The 22,722-nt window shown below is 46.3% G+C and overlaps 1 protein-coding gene across 1 annotated transcript in view; it reads right to left on the bottom strand.

Moving 5' to 3' along the window:
* Window positions 1–14,804: 14,804 nt before the first annotated feature.
* Window positions 14,805–22,722, bottom strand: part of LOC125726981 (neurocan core protein-like) — a 75,474-nt gene continuing 67,556 nt past the window's right edge. Inside the window, exons 12-16 of the mRNA XM_049003534.1 lie at window positions 22,180–22,338; window positions 20,826–20,908; window positions 20,128–20,272; window positions 16,687–16,869; window positions 14,805–15,238 (exon numbers count right to left, since the gene is read on the bottom strand). Of these exons, the coding sequence (XP_048859491.1) occupies window positions 15,120–15,238; window positions 16,687–16,869; window positions 20,128–20,272; window positions 20,826–20,908; window positions 22,180–22,338 (689 nt within the window). The 3' untranslated portion in view covers window positions 14,805–15,119. The remainder of the gene's footprint in view (window positions 15,239–16,686; window positions 16,870–20,127; window positions 20,273–20,825; window positions 20,909–22,179; window positions 22,339–22,722) is intronic.

Raw genomic sequence — 22,722 nt, 5'->3', positions numbered from 1 at the left:
TTTAACATATGTGCTCACTTCAGCCAAACTGGATGCAGCAGGTTACCGCTGGCTAGCAGCACTTTCAACTTTTAATTTTAACATCAAATATAGAGCTGGAAGCCGGAACCAGGACGCTGATGGTCTTTCCAGGCGGCCTCATGGTACGCCGGTTGACGATCCTGTTTCACTTGAAGAAACCAAAAGGATTCAAAGGTTCACTTCTTACCATTCATTAAATCATGAAAACATACCAGTAGAAGTAGTTTCAGTTGCATGTCATCGACATCTTCCAACTGAAGAACAAAGTTCAATACCAATGGCCCTGGTAGAATCTCTTGCTATTAGTGCAGATGCGGTTCCAGCAGTATATGATGATGAAGAACTGAAGAGTGGGTATGTGACTATACCTACCTTCAGTGAGCTAGAGTTATTAGAATATCAGCAAGCTGATTCCGACATCCGTCGTGTCACGCACTGGTTGGAAACAGGACCAGAAGTACCTTCTAGTGCTTCTGTTGACACCCAAAATCTAAAGTTGCTACTCAAAGAATGGAACCGTTTGGTGGTGAGAAATGGTCTCCTTTTTAGAAAACGACAGAGTGATAATGGAATAATCCACCAGTTTGTTTTGCCAGATTCATTGAGACCTATGGTGCTTAAGCATTTACATGACGACATGGGGCATATGGGAATTGATCGTACTCTAGACCTAGTAAGGTCAAGATTCTATTGGCCGAAGATGACGTCCGATGTTGAACACAAGGTCAAAACTTGTGGGCGATGTGTGAGGCGGAAAGCCCTACCCGAGAAGGCTGCACCACTAGTTAATATCCAGACAGTTCGACCAATGCAGCTGGTGTGCATGGACTTTTTGTCTTTGGAACCCGATAGCAAGACCACCAGAGATATATTAGTCATTACGGATCATTTCACAAGATATGCTGTTGCTATTCCAACAAAGAACCAAAAAGCCAGCACAGTTGCGAAGTGCTTATGGGAGCAGTTTCTAGTGCATTATGGGTTTCCTGAACGTTTGCACAGCGATCAGGGCAGGGACTTCGAATCTCATACCATCAAAGAGCTGTGTGCTATAGCAGGGATCAAGAAAGTGCGAACCAGCCCATACCACCCCCGAGGCAATCCAGTGGAGCGATTCAATCGCACTCTCCTTGGCATGCTGGGCACTCTCAAAGATAAAGAGAAGAGTCACTGGCGCGACTTTGTCAAGCCTCTAACTCACGCGTATAATTGCAGTAAGAATGAGGCCACTGGATTCAGTCCTTATGAGTTAATGTTCGGCAGACAGCCGAGATTACCAGTAGATATAGCATTTAATCTACCTGTACAAGGTAAGAAGCCAGGTTTCCACTCCCAGTATGTGCGAAATCTTAAATCTCACCTGGAGGAGAGTTACAGAACTGCCATACGGAACTCTCGGAAACTGGCAGAAAGGAACAAAAGACGTTTTGATAAACGAGTCCGAGAGTCCACTCTGGAAGTGGGAGATAGAGTTCTCGTAAGGAATCTCCGTCTGAGAAATAAACATAAGCTTGCTGATAGATGGGAACCTATTGTATATCATGTCCTGAAGCAAATGGGAGATCTTCCTGTCTTCATGGTCAAGCCAGTGGATGACAGTGGTCCATCAAGGACTTTACATCGGGATCATCTGCTACCTTGCGGGTATTTGTCTGAAGACAAAGATGATACCCCAGTAAAAGAAACCCGGGTCAGACGACCAAGAACCCGACAGCTCTGTTCTGATGTCCAAGATGGTGTGACGACGGAGTTTGAGGATGAATATACATTTGTTCCTGAGAAAGTATTAGCCTCTGAAGAAAGATTTACAAATATTTTTAATATTCCAAAGGATACAGTCGTACCTGTCGACTTTGATAGTTGTCAGTCTTTGGGTGAGCCACTTTTGTGTCATGAAGAGCCATTAGTAGACCAAACAGTTGAAATTGCCGACAGCCCTGAGAAACTGCAAGAGCATGCCAATGAAAGCCAACCATTATCTGAAGTTCCAGATGATGATGATGTCCCCATGTTGGATCTGGGTGCCCCCAATGAAGAGATTGGTAATGCTGAGAGCTCTGCAACTATGAATCGTGGACTTTTGGATAAACAGAATGCAAAAGTATGTGATGATGTAGTTGTACGTAGATCAGAAAGGTTGCGGAAAGCACCCGGTCGTTTCCATTACCCAGAGCTTGGAAAACCTTTGATTTCTTTTGCCCAAAACGTCTTAGAGAGTTTTAACACTGCTCTTAATTCATTTGTTGGCCTGGATGGCAGTGAGAGTATGATTTTACAGGTTTGATGCATTTATGGTAAGACATGAAGGGACTCATGCTGATTTAAGAGGGGAGTGTGTAACCCCCATAAACATGGTTACAAATGGAGAGAAGCTTTCGATTTACTAATTTTATTATTTAATAAAGTTTTTCATTTTTTGAAATTATTTTCACGTACAGAAAAAAATATACATGATCCTTAATTGACGTCATATCCCGTTTTAAAAAAAAATAAATAAATTGGCGCGAGTTGAGATACGATCTTTTTTTTTCTCTCTCGGCTCTAGTTTTTTTTTTGGCTGGTGGTGGCGCAGGCGTGCGCTTCTTAATAAAAAAAAGAAGAACTTAGCATAGCGATTGAACAAAACTTTTATTTGTTTTTTTTCTTTTAATTGAAAGTTACATAGCGGTTAGAAGATTGCTTACCTTATGGTTGTATTCTTTTTTTTTATTTTTGTTGTTCTGGAACATCGTACCCCAGTTGGATGGCGAGCCAGTCCCGATAGATCCCAAGCATCACTGGATTTGATATACGGACTACTTCCAGATAAGATTTTGTTTTTTTTTCTTTCCAATAATCACCCGAGTAGTGTTTTTTTTTCGCATATGTTCTGTTGTTACTTTATTATGGACTGAACTGACCTGGAATTTGCATGCACGTAAATTTGCAAATCTTTTCCGTTGTTACTTATTTATTTATTTTTTCGAGCTGTAGTTCGTATGGTCATCCTGCGAATCTTTCTGTTTACGACTTTAATGATTATTTCAGGAATGGTCGTTTGATTTTTGTACATAGCATTTAATATTTTTTTTATCTTTTGGTGAATTGTATAATAAATTGTATAATACACTCCAATTTCTGAAAAGAAAAATAGCATAGTCATTCTTATTCTGCCTGGCCGAACCTGGGATCTCAGATGTGTACAGTTGTATCTCGCATTGGGGTATAAAGTGCTACACATGTATTGTTTAATACGTTTTTTCACTTTTGTTCTTGCGAGAACACCGTGTCTGCTATCGGTGATCATCCTCACCCGGGAGTCACTTTGCTGGAAATAGCGCGTGCCCGGGGGAAGCACAGTGTGCAGGGCCGCGCGCGGGCGAGTCATTGACCCAGATGAACAGCAGCAATGCTCTGTGCAGCGTGTTTTACATCTCAGCGCTGCGTTTTAAACGGAATCCGTTTTTTGAGAGATGTAAACAGCACGATGTGTGACTTTTAAACCGGAAATTTTAAATTCCAAGGAAGAAACATTAAAGGCTTTCACTTAATTATCACCACGTGCCTACCCCCCATCAGGGTAGAAAGTAAAATGTCAAGAGGCAATGAAAGTTAGAAAAACCGCTAAAGAAACAGAGAAAACGGGATACAGCTCACAACGGGGGTGGATAATAAAGATATAGTGGCTTCTTTATGCGACGTGCATGTTGTAAAAAAGGATGCCGTTAATTACCGTTTAATCCGAGGAATGAATACAACATACTAATTGAATAAACAGTCAATATAAAACATGTTCTCATGGCTACAGGGGATCGTGATCATGTTATAGATAGACATTAAATTGTTCAGTATCAAGTTTAAGGGGACAGTAAACAATATTATAACAAGTATATTTATAACAATATTATTATTGCTGTAAATAATTTGAAAATTATAATTAGCTTAAGAGTTAAAAAAAAACTGATCAGTTTAATACTTCTTTTAACGGGGCACATTTGTTTGTGCATGTTTGTGACGTATGTAAATTTGAACTCTGTTTTCCTGAAAGTAGAGCCATTTGTCAGGGCAGCTGGCAGGAAGCTCCGCCGTTTTGTTGTGACTCATCACGCCTCATTCTCCTCAACGTACCTGGCTGATAGCGGCAAAATCACGTAGATGCACGATCAATGTTTACTTCCTCAAGCGTTTCCAAAACTTCGTCCTGATTAAATCTCAAACATAGTCAGGGCCTTTCATTTTTCTGCGCTAGAAGTACACCTTGCACATTCCAAGGAATCTTCTAATCGAATGGTCCGGCTCCAATTCTAAGCATTTCTCTGTTTGATCTGTAAATAGATAACGCCCTTTTATGTATAATCACAGATGCAGAAATGCATCATTTCTAGCTTAAGAAGGAAGAGGAATTATTGATGTATCACCATCATCATCATCGTCATCATCATTATTATTGTAATTATTATTATTATTATTTTAACATGTGCAAGCATTTAGTTGGCTTATTATTGTCGTTCAACCCATCTATTAGTATTTATAATCATCTGACCAGTGCGATTAGATGACTTCTAGGCAGCTTAAATTGAGCAAGTTCCTCCTAGTTGGTCCTGTGCCCAAGAGGGTTGTGCAACCTTTCCCAGTGCATGACCATAACTCCTACCAGTTCCCTTTGCCTGTTCTCCCGGCAGTGTGCCCGATTATCTGTTTGGCTTTGACATACCATCTGGACACATGCAGCTGAAGACAGGCAGCAAAGGCCTGTTCAGTCTACAGTGTACCTCTGTTTCTATGGGCAGAATAGCAGGCACCTGGGGACTGGAGGGAGGCTCTGGAAGACAGATCCACATGTATGAAACACTTTTATAGGCTAGCTCTATGGTAAAGGAATTACAATAGAATCTGGCTACAGTTTGAAAAGAACTGACTTGCTTTACCTAAAGTACAATCAGTTCTCTATTGTATATCCCAGCTATCAAATTATACTGCATAATAAATTGTACTCTTTACTAAACACTAGATTCTGGTTATGTGTTTGGTTAATATTACCTTTGCTGTAGAATTGCCCAGTATTTTTGAATGCAATTATAAAAATGAAATATTGCCTATAAGTATGATTACATTGCAAAGAAATACGTGTAATTCTGAGATTGCATTACTTACACACAGTTTCTGTGCTTAACGTCCAGTTCCTGAGGTACTTCGAGAAGCCATTGGCCTTAGACTTGACCTAATATTCCAGAAAGATCATTCACAAACCGTGGTATGTGAGTATGCTTCATGGAAGGGTCACTTATCAGAAGTCATCATTTCCATGACCGGTACATATTCTCACTGGCTTTTGACGTTGTACAGATAGCTCAGACCTACCACATTTCCCCGTCATGAGAAGATGGCAGCCGCTCTCTGACAATTTTAAACAAGCATAGAACAAAATTACAGGCGTAAAAAAAGGGTTAGCAAAAACAAAAACCAAAAAGCACAAGTTTACTTTGATAGTGCGTGTAGGTACAGTGCCCTCCTGTCCTCCAACCCCACAGTAGGCTAGTGGATAATGATCTGCCAATTCTCCTCACCCAATCAGCACAGCCTCTCTTGAGGACCATGCATTTAAGTGAAAGATTGCGATATTTTTCCCAGTACCACTGGCACAGCTTATCTATAATAAACTTGAACTTGTCTCCATATCTGGAGAATTACAGAAATTTCGAGCAGTTTCCCTGGAGATCCAGTAAGCGATCAACATTCCATTTATGTAGTTTTGATTCAAGTCCTACACACTTTTGACTACATATATCTCCATGATGTGTATCTCTCTTGGCAGTATCTCTTCAGTCAAGCACTGGGGAAGAAGTGTAACATTCGAGACACGCGTCAATATGGAGGAAAACTACACTTAGCTCAAGGTCTTGAAACTTTTAGTATGGCATGCAACTCTTTTGAAAAACCCCGTGTTTTTGCCTTAAATCAAATTTTTCTGAAGCCTACTGGAGAATGTAAAAATGCATCATTAGAGATTAATGTTTCAAGTAGTGGTGATTTGGTATTGCTCAAGAGAAGAGCGTTGGTGTTTATATTTTTGTGCAGTTTCGATGGATTACAATAGAACATTAAATCATATTATGTCAAACCAAAGGTTTCCACCTCTACTCTACTTTCAGGTCTGTCTGTCCCTGCTGACCAGGTGAGGAAAGTCCTGGGGAGCCTCTGCACAGGCAAGGCTGTGGGCCCCCTGGTAATAGACCACCTGGATCCCCTGCAGCTTCCCTACCACATTGATGTGAACGGCGCTGTAGTCCACTTGCGGCATGGGGGATTCTCCTAGCTAGACAAATATGGCACCATTGCCAGTATCGTGTTCAATGATTTCTCAAGTGCCTGTAACACCATCCAGACACTCTGACAGGATAAGAAGCTCAGGACACTGCAGCCTGAAGCCCCCACAGCCTCCAGGATCATGGATTACCTATCTAACAGATGGCAACACTGAGCAACACTGGAGCACCTCACGGAACCATCCTGTCTACCCTCAACACACCTGACTTCCACTCCCGCACCAGCTCTTGCCATCTACAGAATTTCTCAGATGACTCTTACATTGTAGGATGTAATGACAATGATGAGCCAGAATACAGAGGACTAGTAGAGGACTTTGGAAGTGAAAGTGGTGCAGAGCTGCAAGATCCTGGGGGGGTCCACCTGCAGGCTGGACTGAGTGATCATCACAGCAGTGCTGTACAAGAAAGGCCAAAGCAGACTCTACTTTCTGAGGAGGTCTTTCAATGTGTGTAGCAAGATGATGTGTTGTCTACAGCGGCCAGTGTGCGTTTATACTCTGTGGCCTGCTGGGGAAGTGCCATCTGTTCAGGAGGCAGTAGAAATGAAGAGGTTGTTGGCAAAATAAGATAATATTATGAACATGTCTGTCAGGATCGGTCACTGTCCTGTGTCTGTCCCCTGTTTGGCCAGCAGGTTGTTGGGCATCGTGTCCTTGGTGCCTAATGTGCTTCGCTCTCCCATGGCTGCAGTGGGTAGCTTTCAACCAACCAACCAACCAACTTGTGATGGGTTCAAAGCTGGCGAGAGATCAGTCTCACCTTCTTCAAATGTTCTTCCCTGATTTTCTGTTACACTATTTTGTCAAATGTGTTCTTGCACCTCTGTTTGGACCCTTGTTTTTGTACCTTAGTTACACTACCTGATAGTTGCATGTAATTTCTTAGTATGTTCTGTTCCCACGTTCAAGTGCGTCCTTGTGTTTGTATGCTTAGTATTTGATTATTACCCTCATCTGTTCTTCGTTGCCTCTAGTCTATTGTGTTTGTGGATAATTAGTAATAGCTTGCACTCGGCCCTTGTTAAGCCCATGTTACCTATTGTATTTAAGTGCCTTCTTTTGCTTTAATCTTTAGTTGGTCATTGTATTTGTCATTGAATTTGCTACATGGTTTGTTCCAGTCTTGCTCCCTTCTTTAGTTCATTATTTTTTCCTGCCTCTGTTTAGACCCTTTGTGGTTCCTTTTGTTTCTTTGTTTTTAATTGAGTTAAAAAGTATCTCCTTTTGTTTGAGCTGTAACGTGGATTGTCCCTTTGTCCTTCCGCTATGCCCATCTGTAACTAATTCTGCCCTTCCACTGCAGAGGGCGCTATCCTGCTCGTTCTAGCAATATGTCACAAAGAAACACTACTGGGGTTCATCTGCTGCCATCAGACAGCACAGTGTCTCCTCCTGACCTGCCAGCCCATAATATCAGGAAGCATCTTGTACAATAAAAAAAAAATTCTCAGGAGATCTTCTAAACAAAGTTACGGCGAGACCTACATTGGACAGTGGGGTGGAATGTTACTTCATGGGTTAGGCCTCTCCGTTTGTGATTGGAAGATTGCTGGTGTGAGACCTGGCCTCACCAGAATACTAAAATCTCCATTGGACCTTTGAGCAAGGCCCTTAACCCCCCAAGATCCCCCAGGGGAGCTGGATAAATGACCTGATCCTGCAGTCAGACCCCAAGCTTTGCTCTGAGTTATGTGTGTGTGTGTCTCTCTCAAAGGAGAGTAAGACGGGATATGCGAGAAGAAGCATTCTAATGTACTTGTGCAAATAAAGTATCATTTAATTTCATGGGGGAATTACTTAAAAAGTAAAATCTTTAAATGTCCACTAGAGTGCTGTCAAAATCCACATTAAAATGGACAAAAACATATTGCAAGATGTGGCTCTCATTCAGTGAACCAGCACTAATCAGGGAGGCCGCAGGACGAGTTTTATTTAGATGTTTAGATATTTTACATCTTGTTTTTCAAAAATTTGGAGCATTAGCTCATAAATAAAAATTCATTTCTTATCTGTTGGCTTACAAACGGTCCTGGTAGGTTTGCTTTGAGGAATTTCAGCATGTACTGTATGGATTCTCTCTGGAAGGCTTGAGAATCCTGCCTGTGTTTCCTCTCTGTCCGAACTCTGCAAAAAGCCTCCCATGGCAGGGACGGATTACGGACCGGGCCAGCGGGGCCGCTGCCCAGGGGCCCTTGGGGTGCAGGGGGCCCGTGGGGCCCCTAGCCCAAAACAATTTGCAACGCTTATCAACAATGTATTTTCATTTGTCTATTTTAGAGGGCCTACATTCTTTGATCCTCTGCCTACAAGGGCCACTGACCCTATAGGGAGGGCGTTTGGCTGCCAAGGGCCCTTGAATTGTGGTGGTGATGCTGGTGGTGGGGGGGGGGGGGCACTCGCAAACGTTTTGCCCAGGGGCCCACACAACCCATAATCCGTCCCTGTCCCATGGAACCGAAACCCGCCTATTCCCTGGGGTTCCGTCTTTTTACTGCTGTGCACACCGTCATACTTCTGACAAACCCACCAAGTTGTGAGCTGAAAACCAGAGGTTGCTGTCATGTACACACTGACTCTACAGAAGGCGCTCTGGTGAAGTCCCACAGCCGTCCGTCTTCACATCACCACTTTGACTAAGAATCTTCTGGCTTACTGGTTAGTGGTAGATCGTGCAAAATGCAGGTCACACCCCAAAGCTGGTATTCATGGGAAGCAAAGATGCCAGGGATTCTACAGTTTCATGGACTTCATTCTCCTAACAGGCACCTTTCTTAGCATGCTGACCTTCCCAAAGTCCCACTTTTCAAGTCTAATACATTCATTCTGTACCTCATCAAGCACACGATTGCCGCTCCTTTACAATAATTGCAGTTTATGAGATGCATTGTTCACCTTTTCTGGAGCCAATCATTCATGTTAAGACACGATTTCTATTTTCGCAGTACTGCTCATGGATATATTTTGGTTAACCCCCCCCCCCCATACAGTGTTATCAAAAGCATATGGAATAAATGCTACTTCTGTAAGGTCTGTGATGGTGGACTGATTTTAGAGGTCATTATCATGCCAGAACTACTTTATGCTGTTTCTTTAGACCAGGATTCACCAGTTCTGGTCCTGGAGAGCCAGTCTGCACCACAGTTTGCAGATTTCCCTGCTCAAACATACCAAGCTAATATCCAGGCTTAATAAGTGTATTTGAGCCTGCAAACTGTGCTGCAGACTGGCCTTCCAGGACCAGAATTGGGGAACCGTGCTTTAGACTAACAAGGATAACAAGTATCAACAACTTAGTATGGTTTCATCATTATCCATTATCTGGGTGTTTCATCCAAATATCTCTCGCTGGTGAGTGGCTCAGGGAGTTGGGGCCCTGTGATTGGATGGTTGCCAGTTCCAATCTCAAGGTTGGTAGAATGATTTTGCCAGTGGGCCCGTTAATATGGCCCTTAACACCAATTGCTCCAGGGCCAGGCTGACCCTACTCTCTGATCCATACTTGTACATCAGTTTAGATTAAATCTTCTGCTAAATATATAAATTTCAACCATGTGTCAATCTGCACTGTGTGGTGTCCCGCAAAATTGACTCTAGCAATTGATCTGTTATGTCTGCAGATAATATTTTCTGATATGTTTTTCAATGAAGCGGCATGACATTATAGCAGTCTACTATTTCCTAGTAGAAATAAACATTTAGGTTCAACAGACAGGGCCCGTAGAGTGAAGAAAAACGAAAGCAAGAGTGTTTTGTCACCTCCTCGATGTATGCACAGCTGAATGTCCTTATATGCGGAGAGCAATCAGCTCCCGCTTAGCGGAGCTCATAGTGTCTTCTGAAGTTTTAATTTTTGCACTCACAAATTGAACTTAATTTCGCATTTAAAATCTACTTTGTGCTTTTCGGTCTTCGTGACGCATGAGGAAAATGTAAAACAAACCTTTGATCACTAGGGGTGAGACTTCATCTTTGGAAACTCAGCATGTCAGCAAGGAGGTTTACAGTCAAAGGCATCCATCCATCTATTCATATTCAAACCACTTATCTAGGGCAATGACATGTGTTTAAAAATGATTTTCAGGCCTTTATGGAGAAGGTCTGACAACGCCCACAGTTGTGGGATCACTACCTGTTTTGTAACAATGGATGATTGGCTGAAACTGAAGGAGTCTGACAGCCTGCAATAAACATGCGGGCACTTGTAGGCCTTGACATTTGTTTCTCATGAGCAATAAAACTCTAGTTGGCAGAAAAAGGGAATGACAGCATGCTAGTCTACAGTTCAAGGAAGTTACATATGACCTTATACATTAATATATCAGATAAACTCAATGCCCTTTGACACTGAAAACCGAACCTCAATTTCAATTTAAAATGCAAACAAGACAGGAGCTTTCAATAACAAGATGGATCCAATCAGTCCTTTAATGTTCTGTGTTTTTTTTTTCCAATTTTGTAAAGAACAAAATACAATGACAAGACTAGAATTGATAACATCTAAGAATACTGATCAATACGTAAAGGCCACATTTCCAGAGCATCCCCCACCACACAAGCAGCCTCTCACAGGCAGAGAACTGCGACATCAAATTGCAGTTACCCTGCCTGCCCCCCCCAATAAGTGTCTGTTAAGGTTATTAGTTAGTTTTAAACTTGCTACAGCTTTGAGAGGTTTCAGAGTGCTGTGTGGCCCAGAAGGCTTTGCAAACAAGGCCCCTAAGGAACAAACAGATATCAAGATTCCAAAGTATTTCAAAAATCCCACAGTATTTACATCACAGAGTAGAAATGCTTTACAGGCTCTGGAGTGAGATACATGTCTGCTTTTGTTTTTGGATTTCCGGTTCTTTCTCATGACCACTTGCTGGTTTAAACCCAGAAAGGCGCTTTGTCGGTGAGTTATTTTCATCTGTAATCAAGCATTTGATGAAAGAATAGATCTTAAAACATCAAGTTATAAATAAATACACTCATACATAAGACATGAAATCATAGCATCAAACGTTCCGAAGTGTTTTACTCTCTAGACAAAGAATTTTGCTGTTAGGGCTCTTTGGGGTAAATAAACAAGAGCAATTTGAATGAGAGGATCTTCTTTGTCCTGCTGCGTTCACGGCACGTTCACTCCCGGCACCGAGTCACGTTCCATAATTAGTTTAAAAACACTCATCAGGCGAAGGGGCTGATTCGGTCGCTTTCAGTCTTCGATCTCTCTACAATGGGGATGAGCTCGTATGCAAGATAAGGCAAATACGATCGCGAAAGAACATGCACGTGCACAAACACACGCACACACACACATGCCCGCACGTACATACGCACACCGCATGGGCGATATTGTAAAACTGGAGGCAATGCGAGGAGAGTGGGAAACCAAAATTTGATGTGAAAGGTCAAATGAGCCGGAAATGAAAGCTGAGAAAGTCGGTTTGGGGTGGCTGAATGCGAGCAGACATGTGGGAGCACACAAGCGCAGTAGGGGCATGGGTACCCCGGCAGTGCAGGGGCCCTTGAATACATTAGATTATGAATCTTATTGGCCCAAGGTGACGTTTTATAGGTATCTGTAGTTATACCCTTAGGTACGGGTATATACAGTGAAATCCACCTAGAAAAGCGCACATGTAGTGTATGTGTGACTGTGCAGCTTTTTCCGCCAAATGGATATCCTGTATGGATCTGCCTCCAAGCCCCGCCCCTCTAATGCAGCGGATGAGACCTGTGTTGATGTCTGCTCTCTCATTGGCCACGTATCGGCATGGGAGAAGGGAAACACTGCCCTTAAATTCTGGGCTCAGCAGGCAGACTTCGCATAGGCCCCTACAGAGATCCTTAAACCTACCCCCCCCCATATCATCACACTCTGGGGCTTTTCTTTTGGTCGTCTGAGTCACAGCTGGGACAGAAGGCTGCTACTAATGAGAGCGCAATGGAGAGTGGATCAGAGCCCTAGCACATGGGGGGGGGGGGGGGGCAGCTTGGCTGTGCCCAATGCGAGGTTCAGTTTTGCTGCAGTTCTGATTATCCGCCATTCTGGGCCTGACTGGCTCTCCTCAGACCGCTGAGGAGAGGGATGCCACATGGATTGCTCCATCCGGTGGGCAGCTGAGGTAGCCAATCCCGGTCGTGATCGGCCAGTGAAACCATGCTGTCCCACATTGTCCCCGGTAAACGAGGTCACATGGATGACAGAGACAGCACAGCACCCGTTAACCTGCGGATATGTGACGGCCACATGTCCCTCGCCAGGAACCCCCCCCCCCCCCCCCATATGCCAGCCGGGGGCTGTTGGGGATGCCGATCACTGCTGCAGTGGCAGGTGACACAGCTCAGCCTGCCGCTAGCTTAGCTGTTAGCTCACATGGGAGCCGTGCTCATCGGGTCCTGCCACGTTCATAACCCAGAAAAAACCAAGGAGCTCTGCTGTAGTCATTGATGGATCTACGGTACTCGTGAAAAGCCTATATTAAACAGAGGGAATGGTGTCTCGCCGGGCTCTCGTGACTACTTGCCACATCCCTGTCCTATTTTCCCACACCTGTGTCGCCTACTAGCGCTGACAGCAGGCCAAAAGTTTCCTTCTTCTGCTTCCGAACATTAATCATTTATTTTTACGATGGTGTGGGCAGGGATCAACCCCTATAGGATCATATTAGGCCAACAGCTCTCGCCCATCGCTGGCGGTAATTACGCTTGCGACGGAGCTGTGCTGTAAATCCAGTCTTACCACTAAAACACACGCCCCGGCGACACATCTGAGACACTCACGGCCGATAAAGGAAGGGATGAAGACAGTGGTGAGCGTCAAAGCAGAATCGTTAAGGAGCTGGCTCTCTCGCGGCTCGTGAACGAACTGTGAATGGCGGCGCGGCGAGCGGGCGGCGCAAAGCGGGATGAAAGCCATGCCGCTAGGAAAGCCGCAGCTGGCTTTTGAAGTCTCGCCCCAGGGCTAAGAGCAGCTCCTATTTAGTGCTTCATCTTCATAATCAGAGTGTGCAATCAGACTGTCTCGTCTGAGGCCGCTTGTCTGCCTTTTGAGACCTCAACTGGGGAGTCTGAAAATGCCTGTGGTGGGAGGGTGGGTGTGAGGGGGAGCACATAAGGGATGCTGAGTCACTTTTAATAGCAACGATGCGTCTCAGAGTCATCTGCCAACAATCTGGCTATGAAGATCCGCGCCAAATTTGCACCTGAGAGATCGATCGCTCTCTGGTCTGGCTGCAGAGCCCCTGTAAGTCCCCCCCGATTCGCCTTCTGGCTAATTCTTTTCAGTGGCAGCGTTTCCGTGCTGATGACTGACAGGTGGAACCTAAGCCTGCCGGCTGAATTGTACCCCGCAGGAATCAATCACGCTGCGGCCATTGTGATGTCACTATATAAAATCTGGGAAATACAAATATCAGAAATACAGGTAGAAACAGCTTCTTATTGCTCTGAGTGACAGATGCTGCAGAGATACAGCGTATAAATTATTGAACGGGCTGTATTAAGATTGACTGTGCAGACGTTCAGCCTGATTCCCCATTATTCCATGAGGCACAGAGGCAGCAGAAAGACCCTGGATGGCTTGGAAAGGGGCTGAACCGGTAATTCCGGCTTGATGTCAGGAAGGCAGGTTTCATGGAGAGGTTACGCAGAACCTGAAGCTCCCTCTATCCATGCGTACTTTACTTGTCCAAAGCGGTCAAGCCCTTCTGTAGAGCTTCAGACCATGGCCCCCACCACGTCTCAGATACATGTGCCCATTCCCCCCCCCCCCCAGCTGCCCTCTCTGTGATGCCTCACACTGTTCCACCCTTCATCCTTCTGCTCCACACTGCCTTCACCTTCCATGGGGTCCTCAGCGGGGCTGCGGTGAAAGGTCTCCCATGCATGAGATCGCTTCATTCCCATAGCCGAACCCAAGCGAATAGACCCGACGCTGCTGTTAAAGATCTCAGATTGGATACTTTCACTAATCCACATTCTTACTGGTGTCTGAGTATTACGCTTTGCGATGCAAAGATACAGCAGCGAATTGAGAGATCTAGTATGTACGACTACTCTTCTTGAAGAGAACAGGGGAGGTTTAAAAGCGATATGAGATACAAAAAAAAAAACACCCTCTGGGTTGAATCGCGATGAGACGTCCATCTTTAAAATAAGCAAAGCAAAAACCGTCACTTTAAGGGCCACACCGATGTCCAGAAAGAAATTAAGTCAGTGCTAAAGGGCCACGAGCGTGCAAACGCACGCCTGCCTCAGCTCTCTGGCCTGACACTCTGCACATGTGAAGAAATATCAGGGGTGGAAAGTTCAGGTCCCGGAAGTACAAATCCAGACCAAGGTTTTGTTTCAACCAACCAGCTGAGCCTAAAGAGTCACATTCGCAGGGTATTTAACTGGTTGGTTGGAACAAAACCTTGGTCTGGATTTATACTTTCTGGACCTGAATGCTGCACCTCTGAGAAGGATACAGTATTTACAACTAGCTGTTTACTAAATTCCATCCTCTACCGTAAAATGAATATTAAAGACGAACAGCGGCCTTAGAAAAAGGGAGGAACGATCTGGAATAATCGAGAGGGTAAAGGGGACGGATTCTTTAAAGTCTGAGACGGAATGGGGAAGGGAAAAATGAGGATGAGGGCGGAGGAAAGGCTTGCTATAGTCCCCTGCAGGCCTGGCGGTCCCCTCTCAAGCCTCCCGGTCGAGCTGAAGTGGCAGCTTGACCCCGAGAGGCGGGGCCAGGGTGGGGAGGGGGAGAAGCTGGGGCTCTGGGCCAGCGCGGCAGGCGGCGGGGCACTTCCGTTTAATAGTGACCGCGGCCGTCCTCGTCACCGTGGTGACCGCCGGCGCCATGCTTCCTGTGCTTCCGCCGCTCGTGCCGGGACTTGTGGTGATGGCGCCGGTAGCGGTGGGATCGCCGAGCTGAAAAAGACGACGGATGAAGAAGGAGTTTACAAGAGGAACAGCTGGTAGCGAGCACCCGGCCTCGGTCCCAGCTCGTCTTGATTGCTCTTGTTTGTTTTGTTCTTTCTCACAATCCCCCAGTGGTACTTCGAGTTGTTTTAAAGTCTTGTAAAATGCTGATGAAGGTGGCTTTTACGTCTGGTGCTGTTCAATGGGGCAACCTTGGTTTTCTGTGGCCCGTGTCGGGGGTGATGGGAGCCAATCACAGGGGAACGGGCCCTGAAGCATGAGACCTGGCTGGTGGGACCCCGATGTTGGGTTTGGGCTCGGCATATAAACGGGTGCACTCCCTGACAGAGCCCGTTGATGGCGCTCCCAAGCAAACCAAGGGGCAGTGGCTGACTTAGCCCCTCGGCACCATTCCTTGCTGGCTGAGGGCCTCCAGAACCCATGCAGTTTATGACTAAGCATCAGAGATGGACCAGAAGGCGGGACTGAAACATCTGATTTGGATGGTCCACCTTCACTAGTTGCATGAACCCATTTCCTCTACAATCTGATGATGGAGATGACGACTCTTAGCTCGCCGTCCATCGCAGCACCTGCGCAGTGGGACCCTTTCTGTGCCTGAGACATGTCCGGGTCCCTAATGCAATCCACAGGCCCTAGGAGTTCCCCACACCGTCAAAGTTTTACTGTCATCATTACTGACACTTACTGTTACCCACCCTGATGGCCAGGAAGCCATTCATGATTAGAGCGGCAATGAACTGAATAAAAGCACTGAAATAGTTTTCACCACTAAGCACTCTGTCCTGAGACTCGGCTTTATAATACGGCCTACGTGAGCTTTAGTGGCATCCAAACCACATCCTGTAGGACACACACACCACTTCACTGCTTTGTAACTGTTTCTCATCCAAGATCTCTGTATATACCAGCTGTAGTCATTGCAACTTTTTTCTGCACTACAGAAAAAGCATGCAGATCTGCTGAACAGGTGTCCCTATATTGTCCTATGAGTGCGTTTCCTGCGATGGACTGGTGACCCATCCAGGGTGCACACTGGGGTAGGTTCCTGGCCTACTGTAACCCTATAGTAGATGGTTATGGAAATCAGTTGCTAAGTACGTTCCCAGGAAGTGTCTGGAAGCTGGTCTTGGGACCAGAAGGTTCCCCAGATGAAGTGCTGTGAAGACCTTGTACTCATGGTACTCTCACTTGAGCACCCCCTATAGGTATTCAGGGGTAAAACATCTGATGATTATTGCAAAAGAAAAAAAAACAACATTCCGTAATGGTCTAATTGACAGGCAGGTGGCGTAGTGGTTAAGGACAGGGAAGGTAACAGTGAAGCCTTGTGGTTCTGACCTGAGAAAGGCACTTAACCTGAATGTCTCCAGTGAAACATTCAGCCACGTAAAAGAGCCAAAGGGGATCCCTCCCCCCCCCCGGTGTCCACTCACGCTTCGTGCAGATGATCTTGGGCCGGTCCCACTTCCCATTGGCGCGGCACTTGGCCGTGGGCACGTGGCGCTGGAGGAAGCCGTCGGCGCACTGGTAACGCACCACCGAGTGGATGTCGTAGTGGGGCCGCTTCCGGCCAATCAGGAATGCATTGTCCACAGTAGGAGGCGCTCCGCACAGCACTGGGAAAGGGGGAACAGGAGCCGTGTCCCATTAATGGCTTCATGCAGCATGTCAGTGAGCTGTCTGCAGCCGTGTTCCAGTGCATGGCTGTGCCAGAATTACATTACCAAGAATTTGATTACCGGTAACTTCGTTACTGTTGGCACTGATTAAAAAAATAAAGCTATTAATAGAAACTACCTTAGGACTAGTTTAGACCAGAACACATAAAATGTTTCTCTGTATAAGTGGTAATGAGGATTTGGAATAAATTGTTTTGCAATGTGGTGAAACTATGGTCTTTATATACATTGAGACACTGAACACTGAGAAGCCCTCTCTGATGTTAAGGTCTTATATGCATCATAGCAGATCTGACCCAGTCAAATGGGCCCGGCAGAACTGGGCAGAAACCACACAGCATACACTGCCCAACTGACCCAAACAGCGTGTCAGTCTTCAAGCAGGCACACTGGTGTTGGCGCCGCGCTCATGTTAATTCTCCATGCACGTGCACAAAGGATCAACCACGGGTGCCCATGGAAACTGCCAGCCTGATCCCACACCTCTCCATTCCATTCCAATGCTCAGACGTAACCAGTCCACACAGGGACGGAGTATGGGTTGTGTGGGTCCCTGGGCCCCCACCACCACCAGCACCACCACCACAACCACCACAATTCAAGGGCCCTTGGCAGCCAAACACCCTCCCTATAGGGTCAGGGGCCCTTGTAGGCAGAGGATCAAAGAATGTAGGCCCTCTAAAATAGACAAACGAAAATACATTGTTGATAAGCGTTGCAAATTGTTTTGGGCTAGGGGCCCCACGGGCCCCTTGCACCCCAAGGGCCCCTGGGCAGCGGCCCCGCTGGCCCGGTCCGTAATCCGTCCCTGAGTCCACAACTCCCAATTAATTTTTAATAAGTACTATTTTTAGAAATGTCCTTCCTTCTAACTTTAAGTGTTGATTCACTGATTAAGTGCTAAAAGAGCTGTGATTTTAATATGCAGATTATTCATATGAATCGAAAAATGAAAACGATTGAGTAATTAAGTAATTAAGGTGGCATGTTGGGGAGAGGGGGTATATGTAAGGTTTTACTCCAGTGACCCAGCAGGGAGGTGGGACTCCTGCCCCTTAGCTTAAAATCTCATCCGTAGTCCCAGTACATCAGCAAATTTCCAGGTGCAGACAACCCCAAATTATATATAATTTACCACAATTAATAAATGGAGCATAAGGGGTGTCAGGTCTTGTCCGCTGTTTGCATTCCTTACCCTAGAGGGCGCTCTTGGTAATGACAAATAATGCTATTTGAAAGAGTCCAAGGAGCCTTTGTGTGGCAAGGCTGTCCATTCCGTGCTGGATAATCATGGATTTCACAATAGCTGATTAGTCCCCAGGGTGGCGAGTTGCAAACCTTCAGCGGCCTCAGAGCGGAAAGCCCCGCCTCCTTATTCCAATCAGGACAGGAGCCCAACGCCATTAATCCTGCAGTCACATTTCATGCCACATTTACAATCAAATTAATCATAAATTTGACCCCCCCCCCCCCACAAAGAAGCTGAATGGAAGGAATTTAGCAGAGGATTGATTTGGAGGAGGTGCCAGGCTCGTTGGAAGAGCTGACAGCTACTGGCTAGCAACCTGCGTTGATGCTGTCACCCCTGTGGAGACCTTCAGCGCCTTTGTGGGGGACGCCTACCTCACCAGTGATGGAGACAGATGACCAACAGAGCAGTGAGAGTCACTGGCAACAACCGAGATGCTAATCCAACGTGAGTCACCCAAAAGTTCACCTTAGTCTGTCTAATATTTTTATAAATAATTTAAGATTCCGAATCAGGCATATAATACGGAGTTTCACTTCAAAGGCTTATAGAATGTATACAGCATTTTCTGTACTGTACTGTAACAGCTCCTGACTTTTGTGTCTGTACTCAGCTCTCTAGACGAGCAAGTCAGAGGATTAATTTGATCTTAGTTACGCTTCCAGGACTCCTTAGGTGATTACAGCACCTGAAAGTGATTTCTTTTAAATCATTTACGTTTACATATTTAGCAGAATCAGTGTCATTCCTTCAGTTTTACATCTTTGGTTCAAGTGGCTCAAAATTCCATGTTTTTCGCTTGTTTTAAGCGCACAGGAACATCAAAGAGGCCGTTGTGGACTATTGCCGTGCAGAGGGATCAGCGATCAGCCTCCCGACGACTCAGGCTGGCGTCAGCAATCCAGAGTCACCAGGCAATCCAGCTTGCCGTTTCTGAACACATTGTTGGAACAGCAGGCAATTAAGCCGAGCAACGCACTCGTACACAGAAAGGTTTGAAAGACAGCCCAGCCTGTTGACCAGCCAATCAAGACTCCAGCCCATACCACTCGGGGTGCAGAGATCGGCTGGAGCCAGGGCAGAAGGCGGAGCTGGAAGTTTTGGGGGCGGGGTCAATGGAACAGGGGGTGTGATCAGGAATACAGGGAGAGGGGTCGGGAGCACAGGGGGCGAGTGCAACGGTAACTGGTGGCTTAGCAAAGTGGTTAGTGGTTTGGGCTTAGCAAACGGATGTCCCGGGGGAGGATTTAACAGCAGTGTATAGTGTGCAGTGGGGGGCTGGGGGGGGGGGGGTTGGCACTTCCTCTGAAAGCTGTTCCGTGGGAGTCAGCAGGCTCCAGCAAGGGGAGACAGAGGAGAAAGTTCTCCTCACCAACAAGTCCTGCGCCAAGGCCCAGGCAGATGAACGTGGCCCCCCCCAGTGGCACTACGGAGCTGTTCTCCCCATGTAAGGGTCATCCTTGGCAGAGATGCTTACATCCAACCTTCCAGTAAATAAGCAGTGGAACGCAGAACTTAAATGTCTCCTGCTCCAGACACCTTGGATGCAGTCAGCTTTCTGAGCCACTGAAGATGATGACACAAATGAAAACTGCTATTATTTTAAGGCCGTAGGAGCAAAAGGGGCTTCCTGTGAGAATCCCTGCCACCTAGGTTTACAGACGGACGCTCACAGACACGGCCCCAAAAGGCTGGACCCAAGAGGATTCTCATTCGCTAATGCTGTGCTACTCTCTACTGCCCCCCAGAGGTAAACTGGGTTTCATGCTCTGGAAATAAAAGCACTTATCAGAAAGAAACTGGCACCTCCAACTTGTTTTGAATTTCGATCTGCTTACGCCGCTTCTCAGCTCTCTTCTTCTGGCAGACATGACCCAGGGAAGGTGCTTTGGACACAGCCGGGAGTAGGTGGAGCCTGCTACTTACCCCCCCTCACCCCTCCTCACCTGTGCCCTTCTTGCAGATATAGGGCAGGTTGTAGTTACAGGGCACATCGTTCCACTTCCCATTTTCGTGGGCGATCATCACCACGCAGTCCTCGCCACCCGCGAAGAAGTTGTCCGGCTGGTTCTCCCTCCAGTTCTCGTATTGCTGTGCAGAGAAGATGTATATGTGCCGGTAATTAATGTGGAGGATGAGGGTCTGGGACTCAGACCACAATATCACAGACCACAAGTCTGGCTGTGATGGTATATATGACAGAGAGCCTCATGTACTGTACTGTAGCCCCTGTAAGTGGTCTAGGCCAGTAACAGCTGCTAAATCCCAAAATGATGAACAGAGGAGTAACACTGCCTGGATTAAGTCCCCCCTCCGACAGCCCGATTGGTTCTGTTCCAGCAGTCGCAAGCTTGAGACAAATTATCAAGGGTTTTATAATCAGCTGACATGTAAAATCCGGTCTGTATGGGTGGAACAGAGCTGTGGGAGGCCAGAGGACGACATTCAGAAGCACTCAAATGCTGAAAACTCACTTGTTTAAGATGCACTGAAGCGCTAAAGGGCTCTCGCACCGATCTGCCATGGCGAGTGAGTCACCTTAGGGGGTTCTGACCAGCCAGTCTTGGCAAAAGAGACACGTCACACCATCTAGAGGCGAGGACAGGGGCTGCGTCGTGTCCTGCAGGAGGCAGCGTGGACATACCAGAGCCATGTTGTCCGTCCACTGGAAGTCATCCTCCACGGTGCGGTCATTCAGGCCAATCCAGGTGTTCTCGTGGCTCAGGTCTATGGGAGATGAGAGACGTCGGTGAGGAGGAGAGGTCAAAGGTCACAGGGAAGGCTGTCGCATCAAGATGGCCGTAGGCTAGGGCAGGGGAGGTCATCGCCGCGTCAGCCGGCGGGGGTGTGAAAAGTGCATGCTGGGAGAGCATTAGCACTTAGAGCATGAACAGGGTAGAGGGATGAGGGTGTCTGGTTTTCATTGTGTCCTGAACGCAAATCGAGAAACCAGCTCCGAGCTAGGTCAGCGACCGAACTACCCCTTTGGTTTGAAGCACAAAACTGGCATTTGATCTTTCTGAATATGAATATGAAGTATTACAAGGCTGAAATGATGCAACTGAACTTCGGAAATGAAGCGCAAAAAAAAAAAATTCTGCATTCTTACATGCGTCATTTAATGCACTCGAGTCATTAAATGCGAATCGTTTCCAGCTTGTCTGATATCTGCCATTACATCAAGCCATCATAACTTATAAATTTTGCAAAGACAAATAAATCTATCTTCCATCTTTATAAGGCATTTGTGCGAGTTCTGCATGGAGTTAAATAGAATCACAATCAGCATGTAAACAATTAACATCATTATGGAGCAAATTAATCTGCCTAATGGCACTGATCCACTTATCGCAGGGGAAAAGACAGCCATTTTCAAGGCAATTAAACACACTTATTCAGGAGAAAAAAAAGGACTCTTACAAATGTTCAGCTGCTTTTCAAGAGTTCGTAAGACCCGAAGGACCTCCCCCTGAATTTCACTGCTGGATAACACGATGGCGGTCACCTGCGTGCTCACCGTTAAGACATGCTTTTGTAAACGCCGCTGTCTTTTATGTGACTCTTTCTGCCATCTCAGTGAAACACCACAAGTGGGGGAAAAGTATTTCCATGGTAGCTGTGAGGGGGAAAAAAAATAAAAACTATATAAAAATATAAGAGGAAGATGTGTGGAAAGCAGAAGAGCCAGATAAAAGATGGGGGATTTAAACCTTCTTAAAGGTGCTTGGAGTCCTGTTTCAATTCCTAACGATTATTTAGAGTCTGTGGTTTTTCCTTTGTATTAAACTGAGAGGAAGTTACAGGGACAGTGTTCTTCATGGGCTAATTTGTCTCACTCTTAGTTAAACAAGCCATCTCCACCGCCAGCAACCCATTCCTGTGAAGACAATGGAGATTTGTGGCTTCTTTTAGCAGCGGTCGCCTCTGTGCTCTCCTTGGCCGGGTTTCAGGCAGTGGTGGCGTGTAGTGCGCTATGGCGCCCCCTGCAGGCGACTCACCATTGACGAAGTCCTGCTCTTCCGATGAGTGGATGCTGACCAGATGGCCGCGGTGTTCCCGGCAGTCCTTCTCGGCATCCTCCCAGGTGTGCCGGTGGCTGAAGGCACGGTAACAGTGGCCGTGAAACTTCCTCCAGTTGTGTTCGCAGCCCTCTGTATCTGTGAAGAGAGAGAGTGGAATTATGGGTAAGGAATCACTGACACCGCCGTACACCTTGATCCTGCTCCCGACCCGGATCATGTGCCCATGTACTGCAGTGTCAGTTCCCCTCGGCCGTATGACTCTGCCGGAATGATGAGAGGGAGCTTTACTGTACGAGACGCGTTTTAATCCGCTCACACGACAACAATCCGCCGCAATGGCACCCGCCACTCTGCCACGGCGCTAATTAAGCCCCGTCAAAATCCCCGTCAAACAGAGCACCCCCCCCTCTGGCATCCTGGTGCATCTGAGCTGAGTCTCAGAGCTAGTGGAGTCCCCCCCCCCCTACGCACACACACACTTCTTGGGGTGGGGGTCCCGTTATCTGTGAGTGCAGCCAC

Source organism: Brienomyrus brachyistius, unplaced genomic scaffold, assembly GCF_023856365.1.
Source record: "Brienomyrus brachyistius isolate T26 unplaced genomic scaffold, BBRACH_0.4 scaffold82, whole genome shotgun sequence".
In the NCBI taxonomy this organism is placed as follows: domain Eukaryota; kingdom Metazoa; phylum Chordata; class Actinopteri; order Osteoglossiformes; family Mormyridae; genus Brienomyrus; species Brienomyrus brachyistius.
The sequence above is the reverse complement of the archived record's forward strand: the minus strand, read 5'-3'. Positions and strand labels throughout refer to the sequence as shown.